The 22,577-nt window shown below is 42.1% G+C and overlaps 1 protein-coding gene across 4 annotated transcripts in view; it reads right to left on the minus strand.

The window, feature by feature from the left end:
- TOX2 (TOX high mobility group box family member 2) overlaps positions 1 to 22,577 on the minus strand; it is a 213,330-nt gene that overhangs the window by 58,537 nt on the left and 132,216 nt on the right. For all 4 annotated transcript variants that reach the window (XM_082273034.1, XM_082273035.1, XM_082273033.1 and 1 more), the window contains exon 3: positions 13,341 to 13,586. In XM_082273034.1, the coding sequence (XP_082129160.1) occupies positions 13,341 to 13,586 (246 nt within the window). The remainder of the gene's footprint in view (positions 1 to 13,340; positions 13,587 to 22,577) is intronic.

Genomic DNA, 22,577 nt, shown 5'->3' on the forward strand with positions numbered 1-22,577 from the left:
GATATAATTTTGCCCCTGTACAAATCATTAGAAAGACCTCATCTGGAATATGCAGTTCAGTTTTGGGCACCAATTCTCAAAAAGGATATCAGGGGAACTGGAGAAAGTGCAGAGAAGAGCAACCAAACTGATAAGAGGCATGGAGGAGCTCAGCTATGAGGAAAGATTAGAGGAACAGAATGTATTCTCTCTTGAGAAGAGGGCATTAAGGGGGGATATGATCAACATGTATAAATACATAAGGGGTCCATATAGTGAACTTGATGTTGAGTTATTCACTTTAAAGCGGAGTTCCACTGGCTTTTGTGTTTATTAAAAGCCAGCAGATACAAAAAGTGTAGCTACTGACTTTTAATAAACACATACTCACCTGTCCCATGGTCCAGCTATGCGGCTGGGGGAGCCTCGGTTATCTCCATCTTCTCCCCGTGGCCACCATTTACGGCACGCTCTGAAGAAATGGCACGAGTATTTTTTGAGAGCGCATGTGCCAGTGACGTCTCCAGCTGCAAGTAAATATCTCCTAAACAGTGCACATTTAGAAGATATTTACTGTACTTATAGGTAAACCTTATGGGCTTACCTATAGGTAAAAATTATACAAGGGAGTTTACTCACACTTTAACTAATACAACAGCCACTATCCAAAACTGGAGAGCTGATGTTGGGTGGACTGACTCAATAATTGGCAAAACCAATATTACCTCTAACAAAAAACACTTCCCCAAATTTGAGAAAGTGTTCTGTTTTGACATGGGTAGCCTTCAAGGTTGTACCAGCAAAGGTGCCTCTGTGCTTGTTCCATAGAGGTCTCTGGCTCTCAGTGGTTGTCATCAAAAACCTTCCCAAGCCAAGACATAATGTACTATGGTCCTACCACAGGGCAACCAAGTATCACCATGGGCATCCATTTTTCTTTGTTGGCTTGGAATTGTCTTTTCCCTTTGCCCGTACAAGGCAACAATATAGTAAAACAGGACAGAACCACAGTTGAATAAAACTGAGTTCCTCATTTGATACCGCAAAGCCTTTCGCAGCAATATAGTTAAAATGCATGGAATGAAGCCTAATGTAATTCACAATTCTCTTTCATGTCATTTTACCGATTCATGTTCAAATATTTGTCTCCAGGGTATAAATGGTAGGGAGTAAAAAACAGGAATCATTTCAAAATACACTTCAAATGCATAGAGAAGCAGCCCCCCAAAATTCTCTTTAAATGTGCCTATCTCTCCATTAACCAGAAGGATGTGCAAATTAATTTTAATCTTTATTGGATGGGGGGTTTGATGGTAAACGAAACAGTTCTCATCTCTGCTAAACCTGATTTATAGCGGCCCAAAGCTCCATTTGTAAAAGCAGGCAATAAAACAGAAAAATAGAATGTTTTTTTTCGAGGCCCGCTCAAACAATAAATGATTTCCAAGTCCAAGAAGCTGCTTAATAAATCCTAATTCCCCCTCCCCCCTCACCTGATTGCCCTCCCAAGGTATTTTACAGGCTGATTTACACATTTACTATTTCTGCCTGAGAACGGAGGAAGAAAGCGATCATAATCGGAAAACAGGGTCAAATACAGTAGTAACAGGAGGGGAATGGGCCTTAATGGAGGGTCCTGAGAATGGCAATCATTAGCATATATATATATATATATATATATATATATATATATATATATTTCCCTTTATTGAGACAGCTGAAGTATCTCATTATAAAATCACAGCAGTTAGCTGTTTTTTTTTTTTAACAGTTAAAAACCAAATGAGAATGTTAGGAAGGTGTCACATGCAGCAACAAAAAAAACGGTGTAATTTTTTTCTTTGGAATGTTTATCAGGCAGATCAGGGGCGTAACTACAGGAGTTGCAGGGGTTGCAATCGCTACCGGGCCCCATGCTCCAGGGGGCCCGGTAGCAAACCAGTGGGTGAACTTCCAGGATCGCAAAGGTCACACTTGCGACCGGACCCTGGCATTGCACCACTGTGGGGAGGCCCCAAGATTGCAGGAAGGGGGCCCACAAGATTGCAGGAAGGGGGCCCACTGCAGAACTTGTGAAAGAATCCTGCTGCGGGACCGTAATAAAAGGCCATGAAACTAGTGTAAAGAGCCCCAGGATTAGTGGGAAGAGCCCTGGGCTTGAAGGTAAGGGCCCCGGCCAGGGGTCTGGGGGGGCCCTTCATGGTTTCTTGCATCAGGGCCCTGAAGGTTCTAGTTACGCCTCTGAGGCAGATCATAGTAAATAATGAGTCAATTAATTAATTAATAACCACACGCTCAAAAAAATAGTGGACAAATATAAAATGATAACATATATACAAAATATAACATGAATTAAAATAAAATAAAATCATATATAAGTGCAACGTCTATAAAAGTGTTTTCATGGACATTGCACTTATATATGATTTTATTTTATTTCATGTTATATTTTATATTAAAGTGTTATTGCAGCTGTATATGCCCTTTGATTTGTGCACTCATTTGATTAATTAATTTATTAATTTGACTCATTATTCATTAGCCTTACAAAGGGCTGCTCTAAATTTAAGTTCATATTTTTCCAGTTTGTGCCGGTTGAGGGTTTCATTCCATATTTTTTTCTTATAGTTCATGATGAATATTCCTAAAGAATTTAATTCTAAAAGAAGGGTATAGTAATAAATTGCAGAGCCTTGTAGTTTGAACACCCCAAATTAGGTACGGTTATAAATAATGTTAAACTGGTTCAAAATTATTATTGGCAAGCCTGACTCAGACCAATCCCTCCCATCCTCCACTTAGAAAATGTGCCTATGGGGGGGTTACATTGGTTTACCACCTTGAGAACTAGGGGCTGGTAGTTACCATTGCAGTGCTTTTGGGCTTTCGGGAAGTAAAAAAATATCTATAAATTGTCTACATGTCCTGATCCCTAACAGTAATGTGTAAATGGTCCTAATGCTTGGCCCTTCTCTCACCTGAACATTAGAACTTTACCTAACTCCCTAAAATGAACCCTAAAACCTCTTTCTAACTTTGGCCCTGAAATGTAACACATTTAAAGGAGTTGTAAAGTCAGAAGGTTTTTTATCATACTGTATTCTATGCATTAGGATAAAAAGCCTTCTGTGTGTAGCAGCCACCCCAGCCCTCCCTAATAATTACCTGAGCCCCCTCTCTATCCAGCAATGTCCACGAGTCCCTCTGCTTTCCGGGACTCTCCATCCTAATTGCCGGATATATAGCAGTGGCCCCATTGGCTCCCTCTGCTGTCAATCAAAGTCATGGAGAGAGGGGCGGTGCCGAATGACAGCTCCGTGTCTGAATGGACATACGGAGCTGCAGCTCGGCTTAGGTGCCCCCATAGCAAACTGCTTGCTGTGGGGGCACTTGACAGGAGGGAGGGGCCAAGAGCACAGGAGAAGGAACCAAGAAGAGGAGGACCTGGGCCACTCTGTGCAAAACCAACTGCAAAGAGCAGGTAAGTATAACATGTTTGCTAAAAAAACACGAGACGTTACAATAACTTTAACTTGACACTAACATTTATTCTTAACCTGACCATAAACTAAATCCTTAAATTACCATCTAAAATTAAAGAAGAACTTCACTCCCACTCTCAGTTTTTTTTGTAATGCCCCCCCCCCCCCCTTCCTTACCTGTTAGGCTGGATTGTCCTTGATTCACATACTTACCTGTCCAGCAGACACAGCATTGTCTTGCTGCAATCTGCTTCTCAGGTGCCACAGCCAAGATCCCGTGCCCCCATCTCTTCCCTGACACATTGAAAGTTGTCTGTTTCTTCCAGGTTGGCACGTGCCAGCTCTATCCAATGGCTGCTGTGTGCCTCTGCTCCTGCAGCCTCCTAGAATATGTGACATGGTAACATGAAGGAGCAGGGACACATGATTCTAGAATGATGGTGGGAGGTGGGGTTGGACAAAAACGTGCCTACCCTGTCTGCTCTGTTCACACAGATAAATGGGTCAGAGGAGTGACATTTTCCTCTGCCCGTTTGTCCATTCACACAGCTAAATGGGTCAGAGGAGTGACTCCTCTCCTACCCTGCCTGCCCTGTTAACACAGCTAAATGGGCCAGAGGAGTAAGTCCTTCCTCTCCCTGCCTGCTCTGTTCACACAGATAAATGGATCAGAGGGGTGACGCCTTCCTCTCCCTGCCTGCTCTGTTCACATAGCTAAATGGGTCAGAAGAGTAAGTCCTTCTTCTCCCTGCCTGCTCTGTTCACACAGCTAAATGGGCCAGAAGAGTAAGTCCTTCTTCTCCCTGCCTGCTCTGTTCACACAGATAAATGGGCCAGATGAGTAAGTACTTCTGCTCCCTGCCTGCTCTGTTCACACAGCTAAATGGGTCAGAGGATTGACTTCTCTCCTACCCTCCCTGCTCTGTTCACACAGATAAATGGTCCAGAGGAGAAAGTCCTTCCTCTTCCTGCCTGCTCTGTTCACACAGGTAAATGGGTCAGAGGAGTGACTCCCCTTCTGCCTTGCCTGTGCTGTTCACACAGATAAATGGTCCAGAGGAGTAAGTCCTTCTTCTCCCTGACTGCTCTGTTCACACAGATCAATGGGTCAGAGGAGTGACACCTTCCTCTCCCTGCCTGCTCTGTTCACACTGCCAAAAGTGTCAGAGGAGTGCCTCCTCCCTTACCCCACTTGCTCTGTTAATACAGGCTGAATTGATCAGAGGAGTGACTCTTTCCTTTCCATACCTGCTCTGTTTAGATTGGTACATAAAGACAGCAGCTTTGTCTGTGCTCTTTAGAAAACCCATAATCCACTGTGACCACAGTGTCATTTGTTCACCCTGCAAAAAAAAGCGATCAAAACTGTAGCAAAAATCTAGAGCATCTGTGCGGGGCAACCAATCAGCTTCTATTTTTCATTTTCAAAGCTTAACTGAAAAAGCTGAAAATAGAAGCTGATTGATTGCCATGCACAGCTGCTCCAGATTCTGTCTGCTCTAGTTTTAATAAATTCTCCCCCTGTATTTAATGTTTATTTGAAAAAAAAACAAAAAAAAGATTTTAAAAGCATATGAAAAAAAGAAAAAATGTCTACAAAATTACAAACAAAAAAGAAAAGAAAAAAATATTGATCCAAAAAAAAACTTTATAGTTTTCCATTATGGTACAATTATCCTTTAAAGTATTGTTTCACACTTACAGGAGACCAATATAATTTTATTTTTGGGCATAAATTCAGTTTTGTGTCTATGCCATTGCAGCCGATGAACCCTGTGATATCAGATAGAGCAGAGTGCAGTTGCTTCGGCATTGCAGACATCTCCTTTATATTCTCATGTTCTTTGTGGCCTCTGAATTCAATTAAACCGATGGGAAAAAAAAAATAATAAACAGGCGTTTTCTAAATGGAAACTTGTGATGCAAAGAAGCAAGGGGAGAATCATGCAAATTCATAACATGCGATCTGTCCTGCAAAGCTTGATTTGCCAAACATGCCCCATCAGATATTAGGTCCATTCTCTCTTTCAATCACCAATCAGCAGAGAACGCTCATACATATGCATCAAAGACAATTACACTCTCAGAATGAGGACACTACAGCCTGATGAAAACCAGCCTGTATTATAAATATTCTCTTTTTTCTTCTTCTTTTTTTTTTTTTTTTACTTTCTTTTCCTTACCATAACCTCCTATAGATGCTTATATGCTTAAAGGGGTTCATAAAAAATTCAGCCGATCACATACATGAAGGTTTAGAAAGGGAGTCTTGTGGGGTGGGTCAGAACCCCTTATTCATTTTTTGGCAACTGACAATATGCTACAGGGGAGACTTTCATGTGTCCATCATGGGCTTAGGAAAGGATTACTGCCCTATTCTGTTTATGTGTGCTAAATAGGAAAGAAGCAGCAAAAAAGAACTTTTAGCCTTTAAATAACAATATCTCAGCTTTATTCATTGCTAAATAACTATAACATCTACAAACATGCATGTAAAGGTTTTATCATTTTCTTAAAGCTAAACCTCAGGCTGAGCTTTAATTACACAGATAACATGCATATACTGTATGTATGCAAGTGTCTTGCCTTTCAGAATATTTGCAATTCAGAAAGGCCTGGAGTAAATATAAGCAAAGCAATAGAGGGAGGGCCAGCATGACAAGGGTTAAAGGGGCTTGGAGCATAGGAGGGGGCAGGAAAATTAAGTTTGGACTTTATTTTGGTAGGAAAATGGTGCGGATTGGGCAAAAGTTTGGAAAGGTGCAGTTTGGAACAATTAGTGAGGCAACAGAAGGGGGGTGGTCAGCAGTTGGAGGGAAAAAAGGCAAGGAACATGTTGCCGCCCGCCCGCCCTTAGGTTGGGTTATGTTGGGTATCTGATGTGGCAAGACGTTGGCTTTTGTTTGGCGGGGTGCATGGTCCTTTTTAGGTTAATATGGGCTCAAAAAGGTACGGTGTAGGGACCCGTCTGAGATACAGCTCCCTGGTGGTGGGACGTGTATCTGCGAGTTATCTCCGAGTCGGTGGTTTTGCGGCTGGAGGCCTGAGAAGTGGCACGCAGGTACTGTCCTTTGGTTTTGATGCCTATTAGGACCTTGTGGCTCCATTCTTTTTGCACTGTGTTCATGTGATCTTATTTATAGTTATATTGTTTTTGGTTAATAAAAGGCTGCTATAGCCAATTAAATCCAAACTTGTGTACGTGGTCTTATTTAAAGGGGTGGGGGTATTGGTATAGCAGTGATTAACAAGCCATATTTAATACCCTAGTCATGTTCAGTGGTCTTGAGATCCTAGCACTTCTACAAGATAGTTTAGTTAGGTCGGTGATGCCACTTTTCTCCACTGCAACCAAGCAATACAGCTTAGTCCAGGTCACAGTCCCAGCCTCCTCATTGAAAAATAAATAAGCTCAACCTGCTCTCTCCTCCCATCAGCAAAATTAATTAAGGTTAAAATGATAGCAAGGTGTAGTACATGATAGCCTTAAAATATGAAGAAATATCAGCCGCACTCCACTTAGCTCCTCTTACAATATGCTTTATTAACTACTTCTGGACCGGAAGACTTTCCCCCTTGGATTTGAGGACCTCTTACCAGCTCTGTTACTACATTGATTTTTACATTATGTATTTATATGTCTGTATACTCCAAGTACAAATAAATGTGCTATTATTGTCCTGCCGTATGTCTCTCATCTAAAGTCCCAACCCTTCTTTTAATTTTACCCGATTAGGGATGGAGGCGCATGACACTCCCCCCCATTTGCAATGCGATTAGGGATGGTGAGACATGGCGCTGACTGACATGTCCACTACGATCACTTATGCATTGACCACACACTATGACTTATATTCCCCAGCCTAGTGTGTTGTGTCTTTGACATTCCCCCTGGACCTATTGGGGGTTCCTGTACCTTTAAATGCAACTTGATGTACATATTATGAGGGTCTCCTATATAGTTTGCCATTCATACTACATTTCAATTTTGTTGCACTGGCCTGTGGGTTTCGCTCTAACACCTGTTGTCCCCTTGGGAGCTGCGATGTGTGCCGTATGTCCTAAACCATGCAGGTTTAGGAGATATTGATTTTACCTACAGGTAAGCCTTATTATAGGCTTACCTGTAGGTAAAAATTAAAAAGCGGAGTATACTACCGCTTTAAAGAGGTTGTAAACCCATCTTAATAACTTGTACCTATAGGTAAGCCGGCAGCTCCCGCGCGCATGCACCGGAGTGATTCACGCCTCCGGCCAATCAGATGGCTGGAGGATGCGAACCAGGAAGCAGGACGGTCGACCATGTCTGCAGTGTTGCCGATGAGCGGGCGGCACTGCAGGGGCTTTGTTCTAAGGTAAGTATTTCATAATGAGCTAGTACCACCGGTCACATGCGCGGACTTGTTAGGGAACGAGCCGGGGCGGAAGCACGCCTCGGGGGGCGCGCGCGCGCCCGCTATTGGCTCACAGGCTAGTGACGTACCCATACGTCACTTTGCCTGGCCGGGGCTGACCACCGCAGTATATGTACTTGCGGCGGTCGGCAAGTGGTTAAGGACTAGGCCTATTTCGAACACTTGTTGTTTACAAGTTAAAATCAGTATTTTTTGCTAGAAACTTACTTAGAACCCCCAAAGATTATATATATTTTTTAGCAGTGGCCCAAGAGAATAAAATGGAGATTGATGAAATACTTTATGTCCCACCGTATTTGTGCAGCCGTCTTAAAAACGCATTTAAAAAAAAAAAATACACTTTTTTAAGTAAAAAAATAGGAAAACAGTAAAGTTTGCCCAATCTATTTCTATAATGTAAAAGAGAATATTACGCCGAGTAAGTTGATACCTAATATGTCATGCTTCAAAATTGCGCACTCTTGTGGATTGGCGGCAAACATTGGTACTTAAAAACCTCCATAGGAAACGCTTTAAAAAAAACTTTTTTACACTGTGTTTAAAAAATTTTGATCATTTTTATTCCTATTATAAGGAATGTAACCATCCCTTGCAATAGAAATAGGCAGGACAGGTCCTCTTTAATGTGAGATCTTTGGTCAAAAAGACCTCAGATCTCACATCTGCACTTAAAAGCAAAAAAAAATGTTGTTTTTTTTCTGCAAGGTCGTTGGGCGGAAGTGACGTATGACGTCGCTCCGGTCCTCCGAGGCCTTAGAGTCGAGTGGGGGCATCTTGCTCTCACTCGACTTCCTGCCTGAGACTGGAACGGACCATATACAAATCGTATACAAATACGGGGTTATGGCAGCTATCTGCTGCCATAACACTGGTATTTAACGTCAAAGTACCGACGTAAATACGTGGAGGGTGGTCCGGAAGTGGTTTCATTAATACAAAAGTGTTTATAAACCACTTAAAGTTCAGCTTTAATAGGTCTGTACACATTTAAAGAAAACCCGCTGTTAGGCAAAGCAACAGGTTCACTTAAAGTGGATGTAAGCCTCATTCATGAAATTTGACCTGGCAAAATATATCTGTGGTGTTTACTTATCTCTCTCCAAAGCCCTAAGTCCCGTTTCTTTCTGCTACTCTGTTCCTCTGTTATCAGTATGATAACTTCTGACAAGTTCTCTGACACAGGAGATAAAAGCCACTGCAAATGTATGTCGGATGGGTGCATAGAGATAGATTAGCAGAGAGCTGGTCTATTCACAGCATAGCTCTGCATGTTTCTTCCTTCCACTGCCTATGTGGAAGGGGGGGGGGGGATTTCCCTTTCCTCCAATCAGCTGTCACACAGTGCTAAGACTCCACACCCAGTGCTGGAACAGGAAGAAAAAATTCTAACATGATGTTCACTTTCTAAAAGAAAGTTGAAGACAGCAGATATACAAATAAAACTTATGTAGGGAGATTTGTCTCATCACTGTGTATCATCTGAGGCTGTTCCCTTCACTGGGTATATGTGAGGGTTTACATCCACTTTAACTGCCTCCCTGGCAGCATATACAGTAGTCATCTTACTATCATTCCCCACAGCTGCCTTTAAGATAATTGCACTTCTTATAATAAGTATTTTGAGGTTTTATATACTCTCTATTTATTTTTATGTATTATTTTTTTTTACATTTTTTGTTTCTCATCAAAACATATAATCACATTCATAAATATATTAGAGAAAATTAATTATTTTTTTGGCATGCAAAAATGTAGCTGTTAAAAGCCTTTTTTTTTTTCATCATAAACTGTTTTTTTATCCCATGAATTGTTATTTTACCCCAACCAATGTTAAATAATCACAAGTTAAAAATATTTTAAGGAAGGAAAATACATAAGGCAATCTTCAACTTCATGAGCTGCCATATATATACCTATAATAAGCCCTTAAATTTTACGTCTTCCCCATCACCCCCAAGCAAAAAATAACCGCTTTAAACAACATTTATTAGCTATATTAAGGGTAACGCAGCATGTAAACAAAGGATAACATGTCTATTACAAATATTCTTATGCATAAAAAAGTATGGTAATCATTAGCTATACAGGCAACTCTTCTAATGAACAATTTAAAATTATCTGTTAAAAAATGTGTAGTATTAGACTATGGAGATCTGAGTACAGATTGTAGAATCGAATTTATGGTTGTAGAACATTTATCAGATAAGGCACTCTATAAGTCCACTTTTTTTGACCACAGAGGTGAGTTAATCCACCAAATGATAAAAATTGGCAAAAACAGCTTAATGAAACCCAAGAGAATACGTTCCCTAAGGCAACCCTTTTATGTGCTGGACCAATAATGTATTGCAGCTAACGAGGCCACTATGAACCAGCTGAGGCATAATGTGGCATGTAATGAATTAACTGGATAAATCATGTTTGAGTAGCCAAAATAGATACCTCTACTGTAAATCAAAAGGAAGTGTACATTTCAGTGGAGGTCTATTTGTGGAATTGGGACAGCAATTCTCTGCCTTAATTAGAATGCAAATCTAAAATTTTTGCTATCATCATTCCTAAGAAGTATCCAGGAACGATACCAGGGCTAACTTCTAGAGAAAACACAGTGCAGATCAGAAGCTTTTTGATAAAATCTAGAACAAATTACACCTACGTCCCGTGTTAACACACGGGCAGAATGTTTGGAGACAACGTTCGGTTAAAAAAAAAAAAAAGCCGACAATTGGCCTGTGTGTATGTCGGTCTGACGGACATGCATGCTGGAAAACCAGCAGCCGACCGACTCCTGATCAGTGCTCTCAGCCAATGGCAGAACAGAACAGCTCAGCCATGGAATTCGCTGAACTTAGCTCGCATGGTTAGTACAGCAGCCCAGCTGGGTTGCACGAAAAAAAGAAGTGTGAAAACTGTAGTGTGTACCCGGCTTTACAATGTTGATGTGTCAACCAAGCTTATCAGTCTCTGCTGGTCCTTACAATCAAGCACCTGAAGGAACAATGGTAGGAGCCTAGAAGCTCAACCTTAACCGCTTTACCCCCGCTCACATTGCTGCTACTGCGGCAATGTGGCTCGTTATCGTCCAGCGACGTAGACCTACGTTGCTGGACTCCTCCCCTTGTGGCTCGCTCCTGCTGTTTTCAGTCACAGCGGGAGTCGTGCCAGGGGAGGAGCGGCGGTGATCACCGCCGCTCTTCCACGATTGCCGGGGAATTGAGTGTGGAGATCCGCCGCCTGTGTAAACAAAGCGGGCGGATCTCCTAAGTGACAGGCAGGGTCAGATTGCAGGGTTCAGCATAGCTGAACATCCGATCTGTCCCTGTTTCACTCAGTCACCTCCCCCCACACACGTCAGTAAGCACCAGGCATACATTAACCCCTCCCTCTCCAATAAAATTAACCCCTTCCCTGCCAGTGTCATTTTTACAGTAACAGTGCATATTAATAGCACTGATTACTGCAGTAATGTCACTGGTACCCCCAAAAGTGTCAAAAATGTCAGTCAAGGGTCCGATCTGTCCACCGCAATGTCGCAGTCCCGCAAAAAAAATCGCAGATCGCCGCCATTACTCGTTAAAAAAAAAAACCCACCAAAAATGACAGAAATCTTTCCCTTAGTTAGTAAACGCAATAACTTTTGCGCAAACCAATCAAAATATGATTATTGCGATTTTTTTTACCAAAAATATGTAGCAGAAAACAAATTGGCCAAAAATGATAAAAAAATTTAGATTTTTACATTTTTTTGGGGGGAATTTCATATAAAAAAATGTGAAAAATATTGTTATTTTTTCAAAATTTTCGCTCTTTTTTTTGTTTATAGCGCAAAAAGTAAAAATCGCACAGGTGATCAAATACCACCAAAAGAAAGCTCTGTTTGTGGGGAAAAAAAGGACGTCAATTTCATTTGGGAACGGCGTTGCATGACCGCGCAATTTTCAGTTAAATTTGCACAGTGCCGAATCGCAAAAAGTGGCCTGGACGTAAGACAGCAAAATCCTCCGGTGGTAAAGTGGTTAAATTAGTCATTGATTATGGCGGGTTAAAGCAGAAGCTACCTGAGATCCACCTTGTCAGACCTGCTATCTGAAGAAGGAGCCCCAAAAACCCTCAGTGGAGGCATTTTTTTATAGTTGGATATTTTATAAGAAAGCCCCCTGGTAAAACCAGGGATAATTTGTTACACATCAGATCTTGAGAGTTGTATCTGAGATAGCTTCTGTCTTTGGGTACCCTAGTGGCTAGCTGATAGTGGCTAGCTGATTTAAAGTTGAGCTGCTACCATTTGTTCTTGACCCTCTGGATTTTTCAAAAGCTTTTTTGATAAAACCTAGGACAAATTACACTCAAAATACTGATGTGGCAACAGAACTTATTAGTTTCTGCTAGTCCTTACAATCAAGTAACTGAAGAAACAGTGGTGGGAGTTCAACCCTAAGTTAGCCATTTAGTATAGGGGCTGAATGCAGAAGCCTCCTGAGATCCACCTTACCAGACGTGCCATCTAAAGAAGGCATGTAGCCCCAAAAAATCATCAGTGGTGGCATTTTTTTTATACTTGGATAATTGGTAAGAAAGTCCCCTGGTAATTAAACACACATCAGATATTGAGAGGTGTATCTGAGATGGCTTCTGTCTTTAGGTACCCTAGTGCAGTGGTGTATTTCGGTTTTGTGCTGCCCTAGGCCTGACTAAACTTGTGCACCCCCTAATTTAAATATGACACACCCCTTCCTGTAAAGACCACACCTTTTCATGTTTATGACCCGCCCTGTCATCTTTAAACCACAGACCACAGCCACAGTCTATCAGTGCCCATCAGTGTAGCCTCATCAGTTCCCATAAGTTCAGCCTCAGCAGTGCCCATCATACCATCATATCATACCAGGAGGTAGCAGTGTGACCGCTTTATGGGGATGCCAGACTGATTTGCCTCCTGGACCCTGCCCTCCAGCCCAATTCACCCTATAAGACTGGCACACTACTAAAAGTGTGTAGCGCAAGCCGTCAGGAACTCTTTTTAGTGGGGGAGGCGGGAGGAGGCTGTTTTTTACTCGTACGTGGTGCAGCTTTTTTGCTGCCCCCCTGCAAAGTGCTGCCCTAGGCCTGGGCCTTGTTGGCCTAGGCCAAGATACAGCACTGCCCTAGTGGCTAGTTAAATTAAGATTGAGCTGCTACCATCATTCCTTGACCCTCTTGACTGGAAGAGACTGCTAAACTCCTTTTGTCCCATTGATTTTGGAAGTACAATTTGTAAATTTTATCATTAAAGCTTTTAAACTGCACTCTCTGGTGCACCTGAATGCAGTCTACATGGTGATAGTTGAAGAAAAAACCCATCTATTAATTCCTTGGGGACAAATGAAGCAGGTAACAACTTATGGCTTAACATATTAAAATCCTTTTCAACATTGCATTCCCAACTTTGGGTGTAGATATTTTTTAAATAAAAAAAAGAACTTACTGTGGGTAGCTGTGAGGTGAGAAGATGTCCTTCTTGGCTTAACATGTTGGACACCATGATTGCAGGTAGGTCCATGTTCTGATAGGAGTAAGCGGGTATCAAGCTATTTGGAGGGAGGCTGTGACACAGTGAATGATATCCAGACTCATGGTCCACCAAGTGCATCAGGGAGTGATCTGGTAGATTCGGAGGTGTGATGGGAGGTATCTCATAGTCTTCATTGCTTTCATTTTGACCATTATATGTCTAAAGGAAACAAGATACATTATTAAAGTTCAACCAATAAAAAGGGGGAAAAAAATCATACAATCCTAGATACACAATCCTACACCCACAAGTGATCCAGAGTAAGGCAAAAAAAAAAAAAAAACAGCGAAGCATGATCCAATTTGCTCCAGCATGGGAAAAAACTGAATTTTTGTAAAATCTTACCTGTAAAATTCCTTTCTCTGAGTCCTCTGACAGTCGCCGCCGCCGACCCCTCTTTTGGGGTTCTTGTTACCTACTGCTATGCTACCAAACTGAGTTGGGAGTGGTCACTGCAGGGGGGTATTGACCAGATGGGACAGCCCCCATGGGTGTGTATATGCTAATGCCTTTTGTCTTTTGACTAAGTCTATATGCCTAGCTACTCCTGCGGAGCGGAAGTCAATACCCAACAGTGATGACTTAGAGGCGGCGGCGACTGTCGGAGGACGTAAGAGAAAATTCCATCTTGATCCCCTAAGAGGCAATCGGATATTCCCTGGATCAGGTTTACCTATGAATATTAGTATCTAGGTAGATTATGTACATTTAGGAAAGAATCCAGGCCTTTTTTTTAAGCAATCTACTGAGCTAGCCAGAACCACCTCTTGAGGGAGTCTATTCCACATTTTCACAGCTCTTACTGTGAAGAAACCTTTCTGTTTTCAGAGATTAAATCTCTTTTCCTCTAGACATAAAGAGTGCCCCCTTGTTCTCAGTGATGATCTTAAAGTGAATAATTCAACACCAAGTTCACTATATGGACCCCTTATGTATTTATACATGTTGATCATATCCCCCCTTAATCTCCTCTTCTTAAGGGCTCTTTCACACGGTCCGCCTCCGTAGGCGGATCCGTGCTGCTCAGCGGGGATCGATCCGCGATCCCTGCTGAGCCGGCGGATGACAGCTCCGTCTCCGCTTGCAGTGCAGAGAGGGAGGTGTCACAGCCCCCGCTGCTCTCTATGGGGAATCGGATGAGAGCGGACCGCCTGTCCGCTCTCATCCGATCCCATCCGATCCGATCCCCAGGATGGATGGAAAATAGGGTTTCCATCCGTCCGGATTTCACGGACAGGATCGGGTGTGGATGGCAGCGGGTGTCAGCGGACATGTCACCGCTGACATCCGCTGCTCTATAGGGCTGGATGGGGCATCTGATCAGATCCGCCTAAAAAACTGACAGGCGGATCTGATCGGACCGCCCGTGTGAAAGAGCCCTTAGAGAGAATAAATTCAGTTTCTCTAATCTTTCCTCATAGCTGAGCTCCTCCATGCCTCTTATCAGTGTGGTTGCCCTTCTCTGCACTTTCTCCAGTTCCCCGATATCCTTTTTGAGAACTGGTGCCCAAAACTGAACTGCATATTGTACAGGTGTAAAATGATATCTTTCTCTCTCTCTGGAGTACATGCATCTCTTAATACAAGAAAAGATTTTGCTTGCTTTGGAAACCACAGCTTGGCTTTGCATGCTATTATTAAGCTTATGATCTACCAGAACACCCAGATTCTTCTCCACCATTGATTCCCCCAGTTGTACTCCCCCTTAGTATGTAAGATGCATGCATATTCTTAGCCCCCAAGTGCATCATTTCACATTTTTCAACATTATGTAGGTATGGGCAGTAGATTAAAGACCTAAGGTAATAAAATAGAACACCAAATAAGAGCCTGGGCAAATTGATATTTCTATCTCTATTCCTTTTCCGTGTCTCAGTGACACCTTCACTGTTAGGGTGTAAAGATGAAGTCACTGGAGCAGGAAGAGAGCGGAAATCTCCTAAGGCCCCTTTAACACTTGTATGACCTGAAAGTCGTGCGACTTTGACGCGACTGTGACGTGAATTCGATGTGACTTGAAGCAATGTCTGTGTAATCTTGAGTTCTATGGACCTCAAGTCGCATCAAAGTCAGACCAAAGTAGCGCAGGGACTACTTTGAAGGTGCTGCAACTTGAAGTCGCACAGATATGAATGGTTCTCATTGGAAATCATGGGGTACGACTTGTCATGCGACTTTGCAATCCCAAGTCGCAGGACAAGTTGCACACGTGTGAAAGGGGCCTTAGTGAAGGTAAGGCAATAAAGAAAGTTCGGATCCTTCTTCACTATGTCCAAAAAAACATTTGGCTGGAGCTGAGCTTTCATTGTATTTAGTCTAAACAAATTACAAGACTTGTATTTAAAGGAGTAAATAATAAGCATTGCTCTACAAACTCTGCTGGAAGCATGAGTAATAGACAAATATAGCCCAGACCTTACAGATGATGCAACATTCAAAACAGGCAATGACACATATAATTTCTTTTATTAGAGTCTGAATAGAGTTTGAAACCCCTTTTCTATAAGAATTGTGCGTTTTACATATTTCGTCAGTAAGCCCTGGCAGTTAAGAAATGCTCTGGCATTGCATTTGTGGAGATTGGAGAAGGGATTTATGTAGTCAAAGACAGTGCAACCAGGATAGTCACTGCACCAAACATGAAAATCATTAGTGACGTTTTTTACAAATAAAAACAACTGTGCTAAAACGCATTGGAGGCTGCCATTACCTGCCTGGAAATGCTTTTTGCCCTAGCTGTCTCTAACTTTAATACTTTTTCAGATCCAGACAAGCAAGTGAAATCAGAACAAAGCCATAACTGCTAATGTCAGTTTATATTTATTTAAACTATGTACAGTACAGGCATACCCCGCTTTACATACCCTCACTTTACGTACACTCGCGAGAATGGACACATTGGTGTCTATGGGAAATTTTGGTCAGCTTGACACGGCACTGCACCTGGTTTTTAAAATTGGCTTCTATGGGAAATCTTGGTCAGCTTGACATGGAACTACTCCAGAACCATACGTGACAGGGACACCAAACTTGGGGAGCAGCGAGTGGGCACCCAGGACTACAACATATCCAATTTAGAGGTCAGCTAGCTTGCCCAGGTAGACTACCATGGTATAGTCCTTGGCCCCCTTAACGTGCTCCCCAAGTTTGATATCCCTGTCACTTATGGTTTGGGAGTAGTGCCATGTCAATTTGACCAAGATTTCCCATAGACGCCAATGGTAAATGTTAAAAACCGGAAGCAGTGCCATGTCAAGCTGACCAATATTTCCCATACAGCTAGTGTATTTACATGCATTGAGAAGTGAAAAAAGGTATTGCTTTAAGTACATTTTCATTGTACATACATGCTCTGGTCCCATTGTGTACTTAAAAGTGGGGTATGCCTGTACATACGGAGAAAGAGAAAGATACGGTATATATATACATATATATATATATACATATACATATATATATACCGTATATACTCGAGTATAAGCCGACTTTTTCAGCACATTTTTTTTGCTGAAAAAGCACCCCCTCGGCTTATACTCGAGTGAGAAAAAAATTGAAAATGGGGGAAATGTCTGGAATGATATGAATGACCAGAAATGACTAAGAATCTGCACAACACCCGCCCGCACCCGCGGCCCGCATCCGCCGCCCGCATCCGCCGCCGTTTTGGAATAATATGCCCGAATTACATGCCCGTCGCTCGGCTCCTCTGTGGCAGAAGAGCGGAGGAGATTGAGTCAGTGGATAAGCTTGGCCGGTCTGCACGGCGCACGTCACATGGGGGGAGGAGCCAGTGCTGACGGCCGCGCTGCTGAAGTGAGCTGCCCGGGCTGCAGTAGACACTGAAGGAACCCGAACCCCTGCATGACGAGCATGACCACCATGAGAACAAGGTTTTTGTACTTTTAATATTATATGTAGTAATTTATTTTATATATTTTTATTCATTTAATATCTCTTTATGGGTGACCTGGGTTGGGGGGGGGGGGGGGGTTGGAGATGAAGGCCTAATGTGGGTTGAGGGGGGGAGGGGGGTATGGAGGTGAAGGCCTAATGTACTGTGTAATGTGCTTTGCTGTAATGTGCTGTGTGATGTTCTGTAATGTGCTGTGTGATGTTCTGTAATGTGCTGTGTGATGTGCTGTAAACATTTAACCTACTGATGCTTCAGTGTAATTTTATTGGTATCTATTTTTATTTTTAAAATTTACCAGTAGCTGCTGTATTTCCCACCCTAGGCTTATACTCGAGTCAATAAGTTTTCCCACTTTTTTGTGGTAAAATTAGGGGCCTCGGCTTATATTCGGGTCGGCTTATACTCGAGTATATACGGTAAACATATATATATATGTGTATATATATATATATATATGAATATATATATATATATATATATATATATATATATTAATATATATATATATATACAGGGCTTTTTTTCAGCGGGAACACGGGGGAACGCAGTTCCGGCACCTCCTGCACTGACTGTATGTAATGGCAAGGGGTTCAAGGTCTATTAATGCTAGCTGCTGGGGGATCTATTGTTGCTGGAGGAGATCTACTTTTGCAGGGTGGGGAGGGGTGTCTACTGTTGCTCAGGAGGTCTATTGTTGGTGGGGGTCAGTTGTTGCTGGGAGGGATCTAGTGATGCTGGCTGCAGGGAAATCTGTTGTTGCTGCTGGGGGGTCTATTGTTGCTAGGGGAGGGGGTATTTTGTTGTGAGTGATACATTGTTGCTGGGGGAGGGTCTATTGTTGCTGGCTGCTGAGGAGTCTATTGGTGCTGGCTGCAGGGAGAGCTGTTATTGCTGCTAGAGATCTTTTGTTGCTGGGGGAGGGGGTATTTCCTTCCGGGTGGTTCATTGTTGCTGAGGGGATCTATTGTTGCTGGCGCATGTGATCTAGTTTACTGTTATTCTTGTTATTATTAACTATTCCATACAATTACTTAGTACCACAATTGTTACATGGTTCTGTATTCTCTAAAAGGAGCAGTACTTGGGAGGTGGGTAGGGGGCGGAACCAAGGAATTGTGCAGGAGGTGGGTAGGGGGGGGGCGGAGACTAGGGGTGACTCGGAAAGGGGAGTTCCTGCACCTATTGTCTGAGAAAAAAAGTCCTGTATATATATATATATATATATATATATATATATATATATACAGTATCTCACAAAAGTGAGTACATCCCTCACTTTTTTGTAAATATTTTATTGTATCTTTTCATGTGACAACACTGAAGAAATATATATAAAGTTTTAATTTATGTTGAAGTTCCTGTTCTGAAATTTGTTATTCTGCAAACAGTGCTTCCAAAAAACACAGGTAAGTCGTTTTATATATTGCTGAATTTTGTATTTGCCTGGAGCAGCCCTTCAATTAAACTTTGGGACTGCTTTAACACCAAAATACTTTTATTATCTTCTACATTTTGTGGCTATTTGCACATCTTCTATATATTGCACATTTGCAGTCTAAGCACCGTTGGCAGTTGACTTTTTTTTTTTTTTTTTGTTACTATACAGGTTTGGAGTCAGAAATTAATATTTCAGAGTATCCAGGAAGTGAGCAAACAAAACAAGAAAATAGCTCAGAAATTCGCAAAGCATTGTGGGAATATTCAGCACATTCATCCCCCATAATAGAAATGCAAATGAGGTGTTATCAGCTCCATGTTGGTGCTGTCAGAGTAACTCAACACTACTATAGAACGAGGATCTTAATAATGTGTCTATTGTGACAGCTGCACATTCATTCTTCGAGATAATTACCTCCAGGAAAAAAAAAACTGGGATCTCTCTACTTCCTTGCATTATTAGGTAGAGAAAAAAAAAAAAAGTGCATGCTTGGATGAAATTAGATTTAAACCTAAATGCATAAAATGGGAAAATAAAAAACTGTCTGTACACAGTTCTGCCAAACTGCATAAAATCAGTTATCTTGGCCATTTGGTTTTGATCAGCTGTTTCCATTTCTCCTGTAATGATTTTTCTCAGTCCACTGGATTTCTGCCCTCTGCATTCGCATGGCCATCTGCAGCCTCATCTCCCCATGATGAAGTTTTGAAAAAAAAAAAAAGGGAACAGACGCAGTGCGGAGGATAAAGAATAGTAGTTTATGCATAAGGTGATCTCCTCTTTAAGGGCTACTTTAGACATGTGGCCAGAAGGAGGGGGAAGAGAGAGGGGTGGGGGGTCAGTAAAAGCAGGACTTTGAGCTGCAGTTTTACCACCCCCGACTGCCCGTTTAAACAAGCAGATGTAGCCAATTTGCTTCACAGCCATAGCTGGCGGTACCGCCACTGAATGCAACCCACTTTAGTTAATAGAGCCGTGCCTCAACTACGTTCAATCCCATGGTTATGGTGCACTGGGTCAACATTTTGAGAGTTAAAACAGGCGATGAGGAAGTGGTGGATCACTTTTCAATAGGGGTGGCAATGATAGCTGCATGTGTAAACAAGCCCTTTATGGGAGCATGGTACACACCTTTACAACTCCCTTATAACAGCCATGCCAGGTGGGTGGAGTTGGGAACGTTGGGGTGTTTTCTGGAATGGAGTGTCAGAGATATGGAGGAGTGTTTAAAGGAGATGTACAGCCAAAGCTCGTTTTGGCTGTACTTCTCCTGTGGATTATAGAAGTGCAGATTGTTTTGCACTCCTGTGACCGCTTTCGGCTGACATCACAGAGCCAGTCCAGGCTGGGGCAAGATCTTGACAATATGGTTGGGATCTGCCCACATGCCTGGACCGACACCCGGTTCAGCCCCTCCCCTCCACAGCCCAACGCTCCAGTGAGTGCTGGAGGGGAAGAGCAGACAGCAGTGACTGACAGTCACCAGCTCTCTGCTCAGGGAGCTGTGAGAACCGAGCGATCATCGGTGTTTGATCACTTGGTTCTCAGTATTAGAGCAGGTGGGGGACAGTTGCATCATCCACCTAGGTAGGTATTATTAAAAACAAAATACTTCTCTTTTTTTTTTTACCTTGTTCTTGTTGTGAAAAACAACCCTTATTACACCCTATGATGTCATTACACCCTATGATGTCATTACCAGGCTTATAAAATTCTTGCAAGGTCAGCTTTTGGGAAGAGGGATCTGCAGGGTGCCCTAGGTTACTTTCTATAAATGTACTCCAGAAATACATCTCTCAAAAGCTCTTTCCCTACCCACTATGTGTGGGCAGGCTTTTTTGAGTCAAGGCAGCGGCATTGTCTTGCTGCCAAAAATATCAATGTATGCAAGGGAAGAGGGATGAGGACAGGCTGATTTCTATAGTCCAGTATGGGAGAGCTCAGGCTGGGCTGACAACTCTGCTTGGGATTTCAGTGCAGCAGAGGCAGACTTGCCAGCTCACTACAAAAAGTTATGGTACAATTGAATTTTTGGCAGGATTACTAAGTATATTTGCGTAATTGCAGCATTCCTAAAGGAATTACTAAATGCAAAGATGTACTGCACATTTTTCTGTCCCTGGTGCCCAACCTGCAGCCCGAGGGCCACATGTGGCTCTTTGGTATATGATGTGTGACTGTTGAACCTCAGCAGTCTGTATTGGGAACATTGATTAGGGTAATAGTATTGATACCTACTGGCCTCATGTAACATGTTCCTGCTTTTATATCGTCTTCTGCAGTATATCTCCATTTAGCATGGCCACACTCTCTGACCATCATTTCCTCTATAAGGTCTACAGTTTATGACAGTCCTCTCAAGTATTACATATTTTGAACATTATGTGGGGCCCTTTGGTGATGCCAGGAGCTGCATTTGAGGCCTTCTTTAGCATATAAAGTGACAACCACGGCTGTAGAGGCATCCTAGGGTTCAACGGAACCCTGGTTGAGAAATTCTGATCTAAAAAGTTGGAGCTATTCCTGCTCCTCTCACTGATGCCTGTCAGAATGGTAATACAGTCATTGCTTAAATATCAGCTTTGGGATAAATTATTTTGCCAACCAGCCCATAGTAAAAATACTAGCTAGCTGCCATAACCCTGGTTATGATTTTTACTATGGGCGATTCTCTGTAAGATAAACATGGTCCTGTGGGCAGATTAGTCGCAGCTCACTTTTAGAAGCTTCCTGGTTGTTCCCAGGCTTACCTAACGAATCAGTGAAGCCTGGGAGTGATTCGGTGCGGCCATTAGCTCTGCATTGATAAAAGTGAGGCCAAGATAACTGCCACGCGTCTCTATGCCCTTGGAGGACCGAAGCGACGTCTGACATCACTTCTGGTTCTCGGCCCATAGTAACTTTTAACTTTTGCTTTAAAAGGTAAAAGAGAGATTTGGGGTCTTTTTGACCCCAGATCGCTCAATAAAGAGGACCTGTCATCCTTATTTCTTTTACAAGGGATGTTTAAATTCCGTGTAATAGGAATAAAAGTGATAAAAAAATAAAAATAAATAAATAAAGGGACAGTGTAAAAATAAAAAATAAAGAGTAAAAAAAAAAAACTGAAAGCGCCCTTGTGCCTAGAAGCGAAAGCATATGTAAACGGTGTTCAAACCACACATGTGAGGTATTGCTGCGATCACTAGAGCGAGAGCAATAATTCTAGACCACCTCTGTAGCTCTAAAAGGTAACCTGTAAAAAAAATGTAAACGTCCCCATGAAGATTTTTAAGTACTGTAGTTTGTCGCCATTCCACAAGCATGTGCAATTTTAAAGCATGACATGCTAGGTATCTATTTACTCGGCGTAACTTTATCTTTCACATTTTACAAAAAACTTGGGGTAAGTATTGTGTTTTGTTTTTTTGCAAATGTGTTTTCAGTGCGTTCTTTTATTTAAATTTGTAGTGCATAGGCTTAGCCATTGTATAAGACTTGCTAATTCCTGTTGTGTTTTGATGCTCTGCTATTGGCTATTGGCCTCCCAAAACACTAGAACCCAGAAAAAAAACTGACACCTTATTCAGCACTGCAGCTCCGAGATGGGAACAGATGCTATATATATATATATATATATATATATATATACATATGTATATTATAATGGGAAGGTTGAACACATGTGCTTTAGCGCATTGCTATCCATGCATTAAAATGCAACAGTGTAGATGGGCCCTAAAATAGGATCAAACTGACCACAAAACCGTAGTTTCCTTTAAGATCAAATTGTTAGGTAAAATAAATGTTTCTGTCCAAC

This window comes from Pelophylax lessonae, assembly GCF_965119305.1.
Source record: "Pelophylax lessonae genome assembly, chromosome: 11".
NCBI lineage: Eukaryota > Metazoa > Chordata > Amphibia > Anura > Ranidae > Pelophylax > Pelophylax lessonae.